Below are 15,022 nucleotides of genomic sequence, written 5' to 3' on the forward strand. Positions count from 1 at the left end.
TGAGTTGGTGGGTGAGCGGATCTTCAAGAGCTTTTGGGCTTGATCTTGAAGAACGGTTGGATGTGTGGATTTGTTGATGTTGTTGATCCAAAGGGCCGTTGGGGCTTGATCTGAGGATGAACGGATGATGAACAATGAACACTTTCTTCAAAGGCCGTCGGGGCTTGATCTTGATTTGGTGGAAGTTCTTCAAGGGCCGTTGGGGCTTGATCTTGAAGGAGGATTTGACGAAGAACGAAGAGTGCTTTCTTGATCCTTCGGGATTTTCTTGAGAGCTTTAGAACTTTAAGGCTTCAAGGTTTTGGTGTGTCTGTGGGGAGTATTCTCTTCCATTTTGGGAGTAGAACTTTAAGGCTTCAAGGTTTTGGTGGGTGTGTGGGGAGTATTCTCTTCCATTTTGGGAGTAGAACTTTAAGGCTTCAAGGTTTTGGTGTGTGTCTATTCCTCTTAATGGAGAAGCCTATTTATAGGCTTTGAGAGTGAATCACCACCATTCATTTTTTTGGTGAAGTGAGTGGAGGTTGTAGGTGAAGTGGGTGGAGGTTGTAGGTGAAGTAAGTGGATGTTGTAAGTGAAGTAAGTGTGTGAGGTTGGTGAAGTAAATAAATGTTGTAATTTTAATACATTGGTTAACATTTATTTTACTGAAATTTCGATGTATACAGTTCTGGCAGGCAGTAGATGCTGAGGAGGCGAACTTGTTTAATTGGCATCTTGCAAATTTGGAATATGCAAATGCAGATTTAATATCTAAACTGTCATGTGCATTTTAGGACCAAGATGATCCATATGACATGGGAGGAGACCATTACTTCTTGCCTTGAGGTAATGGAAGGCTGGTGCATAGTTTGGCAGAGAATGTGCCGATCTTATATGAGAGAATTGTGAATACCGTTAGGTATGGTAGTGACGGAGTGCAGGTTATTGCTGGCAACTAGGTTTTTGAGGGTGCCGGCTTGGGGTTTTGAAAAGCGGGTCCATCAAGTTTAATCCAGAGTTGCCTCAGAGAAAGCTTGATGGAATAAAGAGGGTGAGGTTCAGACCATTGAATAAGGTTGCAATGTTTTTTCTTTATGTGTTTTGGGGCACAGATCTTGATACCTTTCAGATGATCTAAGCTGTCAAGGAGAGTTCTTCTTGTTTTACAGTTATGCAACTGCTGCTGGCGGTCCCCTTTTGATAGCTTTAGTAGCAGGTGAAGCTGCACATAAGTTTGAGACCATGCCCCCTACAATTGCTATGACTCGGGTTATTCAGATTCTCGAAGGTAATCCTTTCATTCTTTTAACTTTGGTTATATGATTTATGGCTTTACCTTTTGGCATTTCTCATATATTTGACTACAAATTACACAAATACATATGGTTCTAACATGGTTTTATGTTTAAGGGATTTGGTCATATGATATGTTAAGAAGTCATAGTTCCCATACATATTTAAAGTTCCTCAAGTTCAATAGTTAACCCAACAGTTAGTTATGGAATATAAACTTTCATGATAAATAATGATTTACAAAATAGAATATATAATTTTGCTGTGAATATCATTCCAAATACAGTTAAATACCAATTCCATACTCATGGTTTTTCCATTCTTGGTATTTTTCAATGTTTAGGAAATAGACAGACAATCACTAAACCCAATTCTGGAGTTTTGCTATATCTAATCATGACTACTCCCAATCATTATTCCGAATATCATTGATGGTTCAAGTTTTTAAATATCAACTGTTAGATAGCTGTTGATTATTCCAAAATAATGCGCAATGGTAATGGGTCAGCCCCTTGTGCTAATTCAAACTTGGGTTAATGGTAAACTGTCAGATGAAACTACCACAAGTCAAGTTCCCTCCAACGCACTTGGTCTAGGTAAACTTGAAGGGGTCCTTACACATTCTTATTACTCTATGCATATTTAGTGGGTCAGAATTGTCTTATATGGCCAACTGTGGTAATGGTTGTATCTTTCATTTTCTTCTTTTGCGTTTGTTTTCAAAATGGTTATAAAATTTTGCCGATAAACATCTGATATTATTTTCTGTATTTTGTTAGGGCAAAATCATTCCGACATGTTGAAGAATGAGTAGATGACCTTTTTTTGTTGAGGGGTGAGATGTCAACTTTTCTTTAACTTGAAAAAGTGGTTCCACTCAGTGAGCCTTGTTACATTTTGTTGCCTTGAGAGTTGAGATCTATATCCTGTGGTGCATGCTTTGCCCAACATATGGGAAGGGTCCTATTCACTTTTGAGTCTCTGACAAGTGGCCACCATGAAGGCTTAAAGTTTCTGTTACCAGCCTTGCAAAATCCATTTTCTGCTCAGCATGTTCTTTGCTGGATAACCACTGCCACCATCTTCAATTGCAAAAGAAATTTGTGGCGTTTGCTCTCCTCCGCTTAGGTAAATGAGAAATTTGGTATCCAATTGAATTGAGCAAGAGCAACTCTGTGCCATCTTCCAATAAGCCCGAATAAAATAAAGATAATAATCGCAGCGACATGTTTGGCCTAGGACTTAGGATGAAACTCATGAATAATGCCCCCACTTTCCATTGCACTTTCGTCAAGCTGATTGCGAGGAGCAGAATTGGGTGCTGCCCATGGTGGGGGCTTTTATGACGTGACACCAGTGATTATTGACTGGTGGAATGAGACTTGAGTTGTGATCTTTCCATGTCCACAACTTGTTAAATTAACGTGTGAAGGAAGCAATCTTTGCTGATTTACGGTTGTTTTTTTTACCGAACTATTAAAAGATTTCGGATCATGATTATGATTTTCCGTGTGCTACAATTTAGACAAGATTTCATAAGATAAAATGCAAGAAAGCCTTTCTCTAAACCAATGGAATGACTAATTAGTGTTTGGATCCCAAACCAGTGCTGCCTAGAATTTTCTTAGTGTTTGCCATGTAAATATTGTTTGCTTGTTGCTTGTAATAGCAATCGGATAATTCTGTACATGCTTAGTTTTAGGACGTGCCATTCTTAACAGCTTTAGGACCGGAATTCTTATAACCGTTGGCTGTTCAATGATGACAAATCTCATGGACAACAATTGTTGATAAAGAAAAGAAAACGATAAGAGAACTCTCGCACATTTTGATCCATTTGAAATGAAAACTATTTTGCAGAAGGCTTATACCACGAAGCCATCCTCAAAAGTACTACTGCTTCTAGTTAGCTTTACATTGAATTCGACTACTGCATCATTCAAAAGCACAACAATGTCGTCAATACGAGGACATTGAAGTCGACTAGTGCATCCTTCAAAAGCACAACTGCAATCCTCCGATACGAGATGGACGAAGTCACAGTGGATTGACAACTCCTACCACGACGGAATTCAAGATTCATGGTAGCCAATCCACATGAAACTTAAATCACTCACCATAATCAAATACCATAAGTTTTCTTGAACCAATAAGAATCAGAGAATATATCTTTGTTATCACCCTGGAATATTCAAATAATTGTGTATACATTACAATCCACATAGAATAACACGCGACACAATGGTATGTACAGGCTAAAGATCTTTCAGTATCGTAGTTTTGACAAGCTAAAATCCTTCTGCATCGCTTGCTCCTTTGCGATTATCTAGATTACCGGCCCCTTCTAACCACTCTTGTAGATTATTTTCTTTATCAGCCTTGAATTCATCGTAGTTTTCTGCCATTGATAATAAATAAGGACTTGACAAGCTACCATCAGCTTGTTCTTCTTGTTGTTCGTTAGCAACATGACTCGACAAGGGCAACTCCTCAAGTTCTACATCCGGCTCAGATGAACTGGTGCTTGCAGAAACAACTAATAGTGATGGGTTAGAATTAGAGGTCTGTGTTAATTCTTTAGGATCAAATTGCGGCCACTTGAAACTACTCGCCTTTTGTCTGGCAGATTTGATTACGGTAGAAAAATAACTGCTTTCAGTATCCTGTTGAGCATCACCAGGGGAACGAACCCAACTTGTTGGCTTCCAAGAGCTTGTTCTTCCCATCTGAAAACCTGGTGTTTGCTGATGGATTACATCTCTTTTGGGCTTCTTTGTTGACATAAGCACTAGAGATATCTTTATATCTCTAATCATTTCATCAGCAACGGGGAATCCACATTTTTTCATTAATCTCAACATAGCTATGGAATCCTCTGAATCCTCAGTGTGCAAAGCTGTTTCACAAGACCTTTCCGCAACATTACTTGTAAGACTAACGAGATTGGGCACTGCATTTTGTGTGTGTTGGTGAATATAAAAAAGCCCTACTGACGGTTCATTTGCCACATATCTAATCATCTCTCCCAAGCCTTCAGTTATCTCCACTAAGCCATCCACGATGGAGAACTCATGCATCTTTTCAAAGCCAAAGGCAGTTCATCACTGTTTTGGCCAAAAAGGAAGAGAGGAAAGTTAGAAAAGTTAAATGGTACACGTGAAAAAATAAACAACAAAGACTTATCAATACAGTCGATTAACTTTGTAGCTTCATGCATCGTTAGTCGATATAGAAATTTAATAGCGAAAGGCACTCAAGAGCTAAATTACCAACTGAAAAGGATAAGTGGAATCTACACTTATTGGCTCTATACTATTTCGGCTTAAGAATCACACGCAGTTTGTGCACGTCGAATGAACTCAACCACAATATAATAAGAACTTATATTTCAACTGCTTGTATTATAGCGGATTGGCACTCCAAAATATTCATTCTACACTCCACCAAAGTGCGAAAAACCAAACAAAATGACTATTTAAGATTGTTATTAATAATTCCATATTTTTCTTATCACATTACAAGTCCATCAAATCTTGACAGATTATATTCAATCTTTCTGGTAGCCTCTATCGAAATTACGAATCAAATTGTTGCCTATTGTCTTCGAAATCATAATGCATACAGAAACACGAAATCATTAATCCAAAAGCCAACAACTAAAGATTTCAAATTTCAACCAATATCCATCTCAGGAAACAACAAAATATCCAATACCCAATTCTCAGAATTCGATTTTTCATTGATTTATTCAATCAAATAAGCTGAAAAACAACAAAAATAAGAAAAACAAAAGGGCAAAATGGTACCCTTAGAGAAGGGGGCTCAGAGGAAACCCTAGAACTGGTCAAGCGGTGTCTTATTGCAGAAGAATGATGTGATTAGGAATCACCTGAAGCTTTTGTTCTCAGCTGCATATTTGTCCAGAGACAACAATCAGCGACTGAGCTTTCAATTCGTTGGAAGAAGAAGAAGGCTTCATCTCTGACCATATCGCTCTGTTCCAAACGACAATGTTTTCTTCTTTTTTCAATTATTATTTTTTTCCGGATTTGGCAATCTCACGTGACATCCACGTGCGATGAACCAATCTTGTCATTTTTCTGGTTTCTGGAATTCGACTGAATGCGAATACTCATCCCAATCTCCTCCGCCTCTTCCTTGCTGCTCCACCAGTTGTCCCATACCACCGCCGCAACAAGTTCACGCAAATCTAGCGACTCGCTCCACAGTGCACGCGTGAAACGCGACGTATCAATATTCCATCCGCGCGTCTTTACGGCAGGTAAGCAATTTATCATACTTTACAAAATTTACCACCTACTTGGTATCCTATTTGAAATTTTTTATCATTTCTCAAAACATTTCTTAAGAACATGTATTGAAAGCAATTTTTTAAAGAATCAAAAACTTGATTGGTTTGCGATTTAAATTTTTTAAATCTTACGACTTAAACTAGACAAAAAGATCTAGAAAGAGGGGGTCACAGGAGAGAGAGAAAGAGGAGAGAGGAGGAAAGAAAGTAGGAGATGATTGAAGAAAAGAGAAAGAAGAGAGAGGATCGTATGAGATAGAGAGGAAGATGAGTGAGAGAAAGAACCGAGTGAATGAAAAGAGCAGATTGGAGGAGAGACGAAAAAGGTAAAAAAAAAAAAAAAAGAAAGGAGAGAAGAAGAAAAGAGAGATAGATTTGGAGTGAGAGGGGAGGAGGAAAAGAAAAGAAAGAAGTGAGTTTCAGTTTAAAAAAAACTCTAAAAACTCACTTTTTATGTTTTTAGAGAATAAATTATATTTTTGAATTAGTCTTGAGTTTAGTTTTTGAAAATAATTCTATCAAACAAATTTTTAAGGCCTAAAACTTGAAAATTGTTTTTGAGTTTAAAAAGTTGGATTTAAATAGAGTACCAAACAAGCTCTTATCTTCTAGTGATTTTTCTGGATACCCAAGGATTGAAAGAATTATTTACAAAATACCCATTTTCGTTTTTCGTCTGTTGATTTCTTGATTTCTACATTGCGGTCCAAATACCCTTTTCTCGATTGAACCAAAGCATGGTAAGTAAGGAATTTAAACTTCTGGGGTTGTTATTGATTATATCCGAGTTGAATTTAGTATTCTTGGTTATTGAATTTGAATAACTGTTGGGGTTATTGAAATTGGTATTCTGTATTATATTGGAGTTATAATGGGTTGGATTTCTATAACTTTTGGGCTTATTGAATTTGTATGCTCTGGTTGGTATTGTGGTTATTTGGGCAACGGAAGAGTCGGTCTACTTCAAACATGATTCTAATATAATTAGACCATTTTCAATTAATTGCAGATAGATTTGGGCCTTGACTTAATGTAAGTTCATTAGAATATGAATGCAAATTGAAAGAATTATTTTACAACGTAGATTCAGTTGTTTTGATTGATTTCTGAATTGTTTAGAGATGAGTGTTTTAAATTGCTTTATTGGTTTCTGAATTATTTAGAGATGGGTGTGGTTATGAAATTGAGAAGATTTGAGAAACGTTTGTGTTTGAGAAAGAGGTTGCAAAGAATTCGACCAACGGAAGGGAAAAAAACAAAATAGAAAACATTGATTATAAAAAGTGACAACAATAAGTTGCGCAGGTTATTGATTTAAATTTGGTTTAATTATGAAGTATAGTGGTATGTTCTAATTTTCAAGGGTGTATGTTGTTCAAAATATGTTGGCAAGTTTTGCACGTTGCCCACCTCAGGTAAAATTTATGGATCCGCAATAGTGTTCAGATTTTCACGTGGTTTTTCTTTTTTTATTGATTTGTGGACCAATCTTAGTTGCGAATCATTGTTGGAAAGATTAATTGGTCTCATCACTTGAGATAAGTGTGTTAAATTGTGGTTACGTTTCAAACCCGCGGTAGAGCGCGAGGTATCTTTGTTAGTTTAATCTATACTAAAACCCAAAACACACTGAAATACTATTCATAAGCACAATGTGCTTCCTATTTTACCCCTGCTAAGTTTGCATTATTACATTTTGACATAGACAAAAATGCCCCGCAGTCAGCTCTTTCCTCCTGATTTCTCCCTGCTTGGTCATCGTCTTGTTTTCCAATTGAAAATCTTGTGCAACTCCTCCTCACCAAGCAGACACTTTGCTCCAGATCTTTCAAATTGAAATTCCTTTTCAAGCTTTTCAACGGTAATTGGATGATTCCTCCGACGTCCGTCATCAAAGTTATTATGAAACGATTCCTACCTTATTGACCTATGGCATGTCAAAATTTGCTTCAAATTTGTGATTTAATATAGTTGGGCTTCAGAAACAAATAGATTCTTTTTTATCTGAATTTAGAAAATTACATTCGAATTTGTTTTACATTTGATTCAATTGGATTTAGGGGTTGTGTTTCAGTGTTTCCTGGCCTGAGTTGTATATAAAGAAAAAAGAGTGATTCTTTGTGTCCTAAAAAGTTCATCAAGGTCATAGACACGAGTATGATATTATCAAGTAAGATGTCGAGTCGTCTTGCATTCATATAATTACATATGTGAGATGCTTTTATGGGTTTTTGTTGATTTGTTTGCTTATCTGGTATATACAAGCAAAGATGATGACACCGCCACCAGCATTATCAATTTATGCATGAACACGTAACACTTGGGCCAATCTAACCATTTATTTTGAGCACATCACATCAACAACATAATAAAACATATGACAATGGGGTTTTTTTCAAGTCAATTTTTGTTGGCATGTTGTTGTTCATGTAAGTGTTGATTTGATAAATGCAACTGCTTTTGGCATTTTATGCCAAAGAAGAAGAAGAAGAATATGTATGCTATAACATTATGAATCTGAGAACTGAGACATGCGAATTGTATAAGGTAAGCAACAATTATGTGATTTTTTTTTTTTTTTTTTGGCTAAGAAGATTGTGTGACTTTTTGATATATTGTTCATTACGAAACAAGGAAGAATAGGAAAAAAGTGTAATATATGATCTCTAACTATTCAACTTTGTTCCAAGCAATATTGTTTGGTGAAATAGTTGTGTTAAGATATTGGAGAAAATTTAAAATTCGTTTTGAGGAGGTTCTCATTTTCCAGGTGAAATCTAATCAGGTCCTTCAGAGAATCCTCGCGTATGCGGTGTGGATGCAAGTTTCTTGAATGCGCCTTTGATTGAGGCCCACTGTCCTCATCTCTGACTGAAAGTTGGGAGCTTCGAGAGTGGCATCGACAATGGCGGAAAAGAGGAAGAAGAAGAAGAACAGCGACGAAGACGAAGATGACACCTTCTACTATCGTTACGCCTCCTCTGCCCCACAAACCCCAAAACCCACTAACCGAAAAACGGTAAGTGCGTCTGGCTCAGGAACCTTAGTGCCATCGAAATCGACCCTCTATGTCTCCAACCTCGACTACTCCCTCACCAATTCGGATCTCCACACCCTCTTCTCCCACTTCGGTAAGATCGACCGAGTCACCGTCCTCAAGAATCGCGAGACCCGCCAAAGTTGCGGCGTCGCCTTCGTCCAATTAGTGTCCCACACATGCACAGGAAGATACTTAACAGGAGGAAGCTCTCCGCCTCTATCGCTGCTGACAACGGTCGGGCAGCCAAATTTATTCGTAAGGGAGTACAAGGACAAGAGTCGGTGCTACGAGTGCAGCGAAGAGGGGCACTTGTCGTATGAGTGCCCGAAGAACCAGCTGGGGCCCAGGGAGCGGTCGTCGCTGAAGCGAGTAAGGAGAGGTGGCGGTGGTGGTGGTAGTGGTAATGGTAATGATGGCGCATTTGGACGAGGAGGAGTATGATAGTGGTGGTGAGAGGTTTGAGGATGATAATTGGGCGTCGGTGGTGGATGATGGGGCTGATCTAAGGTTGCGGTTAGGGGCGGAGGCAGAGGAGAAGAGGAAGAAGGTTGTGAAGAAAGCTGGTTACTTGTGATGAGAGTGAGAATGATGATGAAGATTGAGTGATTTGGTGAAGGGTTTTAGTTGATTTTGGGAGGTGGGTTTTGTCTGGAATTAGGGGATTTCAATGTTCTTTTTGTTTTTCGATTTATGTTTCGATGATTTGTTTGGTTTTTGCTGTTTTTGATTGAGAAAAGTAGTTAATGTGATGCTGGCTATGAAGCACGGACAGCTTAAGAGCGTATACCGTATCAGATACGGTATGGGATACGATACATGCTGATAAGGCCATATATATTTATATTAGGAAATAATGCATATTTTTTAGCATCCATGCCGTATATATTTATTTATATACAATTATTAATATATATATATATATATTAATATACATCAATGTATATTTTTAATTAACGTATCCATGCCGTATCGTATCTTAATATTTGAAAAATAACCGTATCGCTGAGTCGTATTGTTGTATTCGTATCTGTATCCATATCCGTGCTACATAGGATGCTGGTTTAGCTGAGCAACAAAGTAGAAATGTAGTTGGGGTTTTAGATTATGTGGGATTTGATCGTAAATTTTGTTGCAGTTTGTTTCGATTTGTGTTGATTGGAAAGCATGATCAAATATCTTTGCTTGTTGGATACACATACTTAAGCTATGCAATTATGCCTGATGTTCATTTTCAGATGAGGTGGTGGCATAATATTTCCACATTGTAGCATCTGATCGTAGTTTCAAGCATCCGTTGTGTTTCCACATTTCCCCGGTCCGAGAGTTTTCTTAGATCAGGAAAATATTTTGGGATTTTTACTATGTTTAGTTGAACTTGGCAACGAAGTTTATGCGATCAATTGCCTTTTTAACTGTTGGTCAAATTCAAATTTAGGTATAACAGCGATCAACGGTCAAGGATCACCTACCGATACACAAGGAGTCCCGTTCTGCAAGGATAGTCTGAGTAAATAGGGAAGGTCTAGGTTTGTTATGAATGACCCCGTATGGAATATAGGTAATAATATCAGCAAAAGGACGTTCTCCCCTGCTACCAGACATGCTGAGCTGCACATATTCATGTACAGAAAAAGCGGCCGGGGGAGTAAATGGAAATTCACTGATACTGTTTCCTTTACTGCACATATTCATGCTTTTTGCAGGAGACATGCCTGCGTAACATTCATCCCACTCTTGTAAGCGATGACATGATTATCTTGAGGAATTCTCCATCTAGCTGTTTCAGAAACTGTTGTATCTGCACGAGACGACACATAAGATCGACAACGATAGGAGAGTAACTAACCGCCACTTACAGGTGACTGACTATATAGAGATACGGGAATCTAAAGCAAGGCATTCGGCAAGTGTATCGTATGTTAATACATTCTAATGGTTGTAACTTGTAAGATCGAATCTCGAGTGGAGAATAAATTCTCGTAGCCGGAGACTGATAGAGAAATATCCTTCTGCTTCTATCTCGTATGCAAGGGTGAATGCTCTGTGATGGCTGTTGGAGGATCATATTACTTCAACCACCCAAATTTACAGACAGAACCAAGGCATAAATTGTATATAAAACTACAGATATTTATCCACAAGCAGTCTTTCTTATTCATCTTAAAAGTAGTGTAAGCAAACGTAGCACATTGTCTAGAAACACTATTAGCTTCACCAGCCTAGGCAAAATATTTACAAGCGTATTGAGAAACTGTGGAAATCCATCCTATACTCTTCACTCCGTTCATGTTCCCGCGCAAAATCACATCTGAGCAACCAGTTTTTCTGGTTCCCTTGCGGATTCAGCAAGTGATCCCTGAGTCCACCTCCTCAGCATCTCTAGTGCAGCCTTGGGTTGGTCCATTGGAACCATATGACCGGCGTCATGGACCTGTTGTTGCAAGATAGCATACCATATAACTAGTTCATAAATCGGGATCCGTAATTAATCATTGTCTATGGATGGAATACAGATATGTGTGAGAGAGAAATCCACATATGTAAGGGAAAAGGAGAGAGAAAGAGACCTTAAGGAAACTAAGAGGCCCATAGTTCTTGAGAACTCCTGCTTCTGAATCATCGACAACAAAAGGAACTTCCGGAGAAGACACAAACTCTTTCTGACCAGACCATTCCATGGCATGGACCCATCTTGAGTTACCTATCGCATACAAATTTATATGCACGGGTAAGAATTACACATCACAAATTAAAAGAAAATATATTTAACGAGTGGTTTGGCATGTCGTATCAGATAAAGCTTAGAGGCCTACCAAGCCAGTTGCAGATTAGATCATATTCTCCTGCATACACAAGCAGTTGGATTCCATCCTCGAGAAGAGTAGGGATGCCCACTTCGAGGTTCCTCATCCAGTCGACCAACATGGCAAGATACACTGTAGTGCTGCACGAAACAAATTTTCTGTCCCCAACTCCAAGTGACTCTCTAACAAGTTTCTGGTTCAGGAATTTCTCCATGTTTGAGAAGTCGTAGCAAAGGCTACCCTCACACTTCTTTCTGATGTCATAGTACTGCACATTCATAATATTAGAAAAATTCTGTCAAACTTCAGATCATTAGTGGGATACCAAATGCTCATGAAATTTGCTAATAACAATAAATATTTCCTGGCTGAGCTTCAGGCAAAAAAAAAAAAGTTTAAGAACATGCAATTGTAGAAACACATTAGTTTCCGCCTCTTTAATTGAGTCCTGTGAACCATTTTTCAGAGCAATAAGTTTCACGTGCCTTTTTGGAAAAGAACATGTAGAATAATAAAATGACAACATAAAGATTAAGGAGCAATCATTCTGATAATAATGAGTCACTGATCTTCTTACATTTATGTTTCCAGCCTTCGCAAGGATGCTAGTGAATATGGTATTGCAAACAAAATACGAAGCCACGCAAGAGACTTTACCATCAGTGCCTGAAACAACAGAAGTATATGTTTATTTAAACAGCAGCAGTAACCAACTAATGTGGCTAATATGTAAAGACACTCTTGCATAATACAAATAAAACATTCTTAACTTAGAAAAGAGAGAAAAAAATACATAGAGATGAGATATAAAAGAAAGGAGCCACCCCTAACGCGTTAACATGAAAACGATCAAAAGAACTGCAAATTCTAATTAACAAATTCGCATGTCATAGGGTCTAAAGATAAAAACACGGTAATAGAAATTTGAAAAAAAAAAAAAAAAAAGAGGAAGGGGCCACTAAAATGTCACTTACCACAGAGCTTTATAGCCATTTCACAGACTGGAAGCACTTTGTTAATGAGATTATAGGAAGTGTTTGTGATTAAGCCATTGTCCAACGCAAAATCTGTGTAAGCTTTATACTGGATTGCAGGATCAGTAAGCCCATTGCCAATGGCAAATCCCTGTTCAACAAGATTTTCTTAACTTAATAAACCACGATATGACCCATTACAATTATCAAACTAGTGTATATTTGAGATATATAACCTTTAAATTTATATGAATTCCTTCTTTAGCTTTGTTTCCTCGGTGAACTCGAGCAGCAACAGCTGGAATGTAGTGTCCAGCATATGATTCTCCAGTTATGAAAAAGTCATTCTCTGTCAACTCAGGGTGCTCAGCAAAGAAGGCCTAATATCGTAGATAGGCAATAAGTCATATTTCTATCCGTTACAGCAATAAACCTTAAACATCTAAGATGTTTACTTTCCTCCAAATTCTCAAGTTAATAATCATGCAGTTTTTCGACTAAAAGGCACTGCAGTGAAGTTTGAGAATGACTTTAATATATACATACATATGTGTGTGTATATATATACATGTATGTATGTGTGTATACATATTCCATACACAAAATAACTGCCATTTGGTGATATGTTTATAGGAAACTAAAAGCTCAGACAGTTTGTGAAAATTACACTTAACATTACTGCTTTATAAATGAAGGATAATGACATACCTGTAAGAAGTCATAGAGGTCATTACTAACACCATCTTCAGAGTGACGAATGTCACGTCTGTCACTACTATAACTAAAGCCAGTCCCAATAGGCTGGTCGACATACAGAAGGTTAGATGCCTGAAAAATCAGAAAATGTATAAAAAAAAATTGGTTACGTCTCCGGAAAATGAAGAATGAGCTGACATCAAGTTCCATCATTTCCAAATGATTCTTATTTGGATGACTAACATTATATGATCATCCCAAATCATCCAACAGCATCAAGCTCTGACTTACAGAAGTAGGAAACATATAACCAGTGACAGCCTCAGATATCATGCAGGTAAAAGTAAATATATGTGAAGAGGTCTCTTCGAGTCACTTTCATTCCAGTGCAACATGATTTGGAAAAGGTTCGATGAACGATAACTAAGAACAAAATATTACCACAAATAATTCTAGGACATGTTTTAAAACCTCTCCTATCAAATATTCAGTCACATACGTGGTAAGTATCTCGTCATATGGGCAGAAATGAATTAGTCAATAGAAGAGATTCAAAGATAGCGGTTGCAACTATCAATCTGTTAACACTGCTCACGCTGGCAATAAACAATCACATCCAAACATAACAACGAAGCATAAAGTGACAGAGAGTTTCATATTACCTTATCCCAGCCATACTCGTTCCACACAAGGGACAAGTTATTTGCGATGGTGAAAGGACCATTCTCGTAAAATACAGCCAATTCACTGCTGCACCCCGGACCGCCAGTCAACCAAATAACAACAGGATCCTTGTTGTTGGTGCGAGATTCGAAGAAGAGGTAAAACATCCTACATTACCACAAAAATTGAATAGTAAGAACACCAAACGAGCAGCTAAATTCACTATACAATCGAAAAAAATCCAATATTCTGCATAATTTTGAGGACCTATTTTCTTAAGTTGAGGTCCAGCTAAGCATAAATTTTCTGCATAAAACCCTAAAATTCAAATGAGATCAAAACAAAAACCCCTAAATTACTTAAAATCCACCTTGCAGCGCGAAATTAAGAGTTCAAAGTATCATAAAGACGACGAAATTTAAAGAGATTACTAAGCTCACTTAGCGGCATGAGAATGCTCGATCTTATAGTAACCGGCATGGTGGCCGAGGTCCTCGATGGAGTCTCCGGAGTCCACGAGGTTGGGGAGCCTAAAGCGCTTCTCGACGAGCCTCGGCGCGTCGGCGACGGCGGCGGTCGAGGAATCGGAGGCGTCGATGATGTTGATGTCTTCCTCGGGGAAGAGATTGAAGGCTCTGATCAGCTGCTTCGCGTGCACGGAAGGGAAGCTGGACCTGGCGAGCCCGAGAGGGTTCGTGAGCTTCGCGGCGGCGAGAGGAGAGAGGAGGAGGAGATGAAGAGAGAGAAAGGCGAGGAGGTGAGGGAGGAAAGAAATCTTGCATTCCATGGCCTGTGCGTCTGCGTTTTGGGTTGAGAGAGAAGGGATGAGAAACGGAGAGAGACTTAGCGAAAAGCGCCGGGCGGTGACAAACTGTCGCAGTTTATAAGTGGACTTTTTCGAGGGAGTGAGTTCGGGAAAATTGTAATGCGGGCAGGTGAAGGGAGGGAACGGATCGCAGGCGTTGGATTTTGTATTGCGGGGTCCATTTTTGGACTATTTGGTGTGATCCGTGAACCAGGGTGCAGGGGATTTCCGCCTCGTTGCGTTCTGCTTGCAACAAAGGACTTGCCTTAAATTAATAAAAAAAAGGGGAAGAAGGAATGTGGGGTTTATAATTACGTGTAAAGCGGCACACTGTTTGGAATGCACGCGAAAGAGGAGGTTTTTGAGGTTGTGGATGATTCCATTCATTCTTGCACGATTGATATGACTGTCTATTTATTGCGCGACTAGTTAATTCGAGACAAAATGGTACGGAAA

General features: G+C 38.5%; 2 protein-coding genes and 1 pseudogene across 3 annotated transcripts; 1 reads left to right on the plus strand and 2 right to left on the minus strand.

Moving 5' to 3' along the window:
* Positions 1–3,428: 3,428 nt before the first annotated feature.
* LOC125468727 lies at positions 3,429–5,543 on the minus strand. Of its 2 annotated transcripts, none has more exons than XM_048565023.1 (2): positions 5,162–5,543; positions 3,429–4,376 (listed from the first exon to the last, which is right to left on the minus strand). In XM_048565023.1, exon 2 carries the CDS (start codon positions 4,347–4,349, stop codon positions 3,561–3,563), a length of 789 nt encoding a protein of 262 aa, XP_048420980.1. In that variant the 5' UTR covers positions 4,350–4,376; positions 5,162–5,543; the 3' UTR covers positions 3,429–3,560. The 2 variants fall into 2 exon arrangements, with proteins under 2 accessions (XP_048420980.1, XP_048420979.1); XM_048565022.1 differs by having other exon boundaries at positions 5,079–5,541.
* A 2,783-nt stretch (positions 5,544–8,326) lies between these two features.
* On the plus strand, positions 8,327–9,332 carry LOC125468932 (annotated as a pseudogene).
* Positions 9,333–10,754: 1,422 nt separating this feature from the next.
* LOC125468912 (serine carboxypeptidase-like) lies at positions 10,755–14,582 on the minus strand. Its single transcript, XM_048565662.1, has 9 exons — positions 14,202–14,582; positions 13,761–13,929; positions 13,111–13,230; positions 12,639–12,782; positions 12,403–12,553; positions 12,006–12,094; positions 11,438–11,696; positions 11,192–11,325; positions 10,755–11,055 (listed from the first exon to the last, which is right to left on the minus strand). The coding sequence occupies exons 1-9, from the start codon at positions 14,546–14,548 to the stop codon at positions 10,927–10,929; spliced, it is 1,542 nt and encodes a 513-aa protein (XP_048421619.1). The 5' UTR covers positions 14,549–14,582; the 3' UTR covers positions 10,755–10,926.
* Positions 14,583–15,022: the final 440 nt, after the last annotated feature.

The sequence above is a fragment of a genome, unplaced genomic scaffold, assembly GCF_019419815.1.
Source record: "Pyrus x bretschneideri cultivar Hongxiangsu unplaced genomic scaffold, Pyrus_bretschneideri_v1 Contig4, whole genome shotgun sequence".
NCBI classification, from domain to species: domain Eukaryota; kingdom Viridiplantae; phylum Streptophyta; class Magnoliopsida; order Rosales; family Rosaceae; genus Pyrus; species Pyrus x bretschneideri.

Excerpts from the sequence above, each read along its gene's own strand:
- LOC125468912 (XM_048565662.1), bottom strand. The coding sequence starts at position 14,548 with ATGGAATGCAAGATTTCTTTCCTCCCTCACCTCCTCGCCTTTCTCTCT. Across the intron at positions 13,930-14,201 it reads GAGCATTCTCATGCCGCTAA|GATGTTTTACCTCTTCTTCG; the intron begins GTGAGCTTAGTA and ends GTGGTAATGTAG. Across the intron at positions 12,095-12,402 it reads AATGGCTATAAAGCTCTGTG|GCACTGATGGTAAAGTCTCT; the intron begins GTAAGTGACATT and ends CTGTTGTTTCAG.
- LOC125468727 (XM_048565023.1), bottom strand. The coding sequence starts at position 4,349 with ATGCATGAGTTCTCCATCGTGGATGGCTTAGTGGAGATAACTGAAGGC.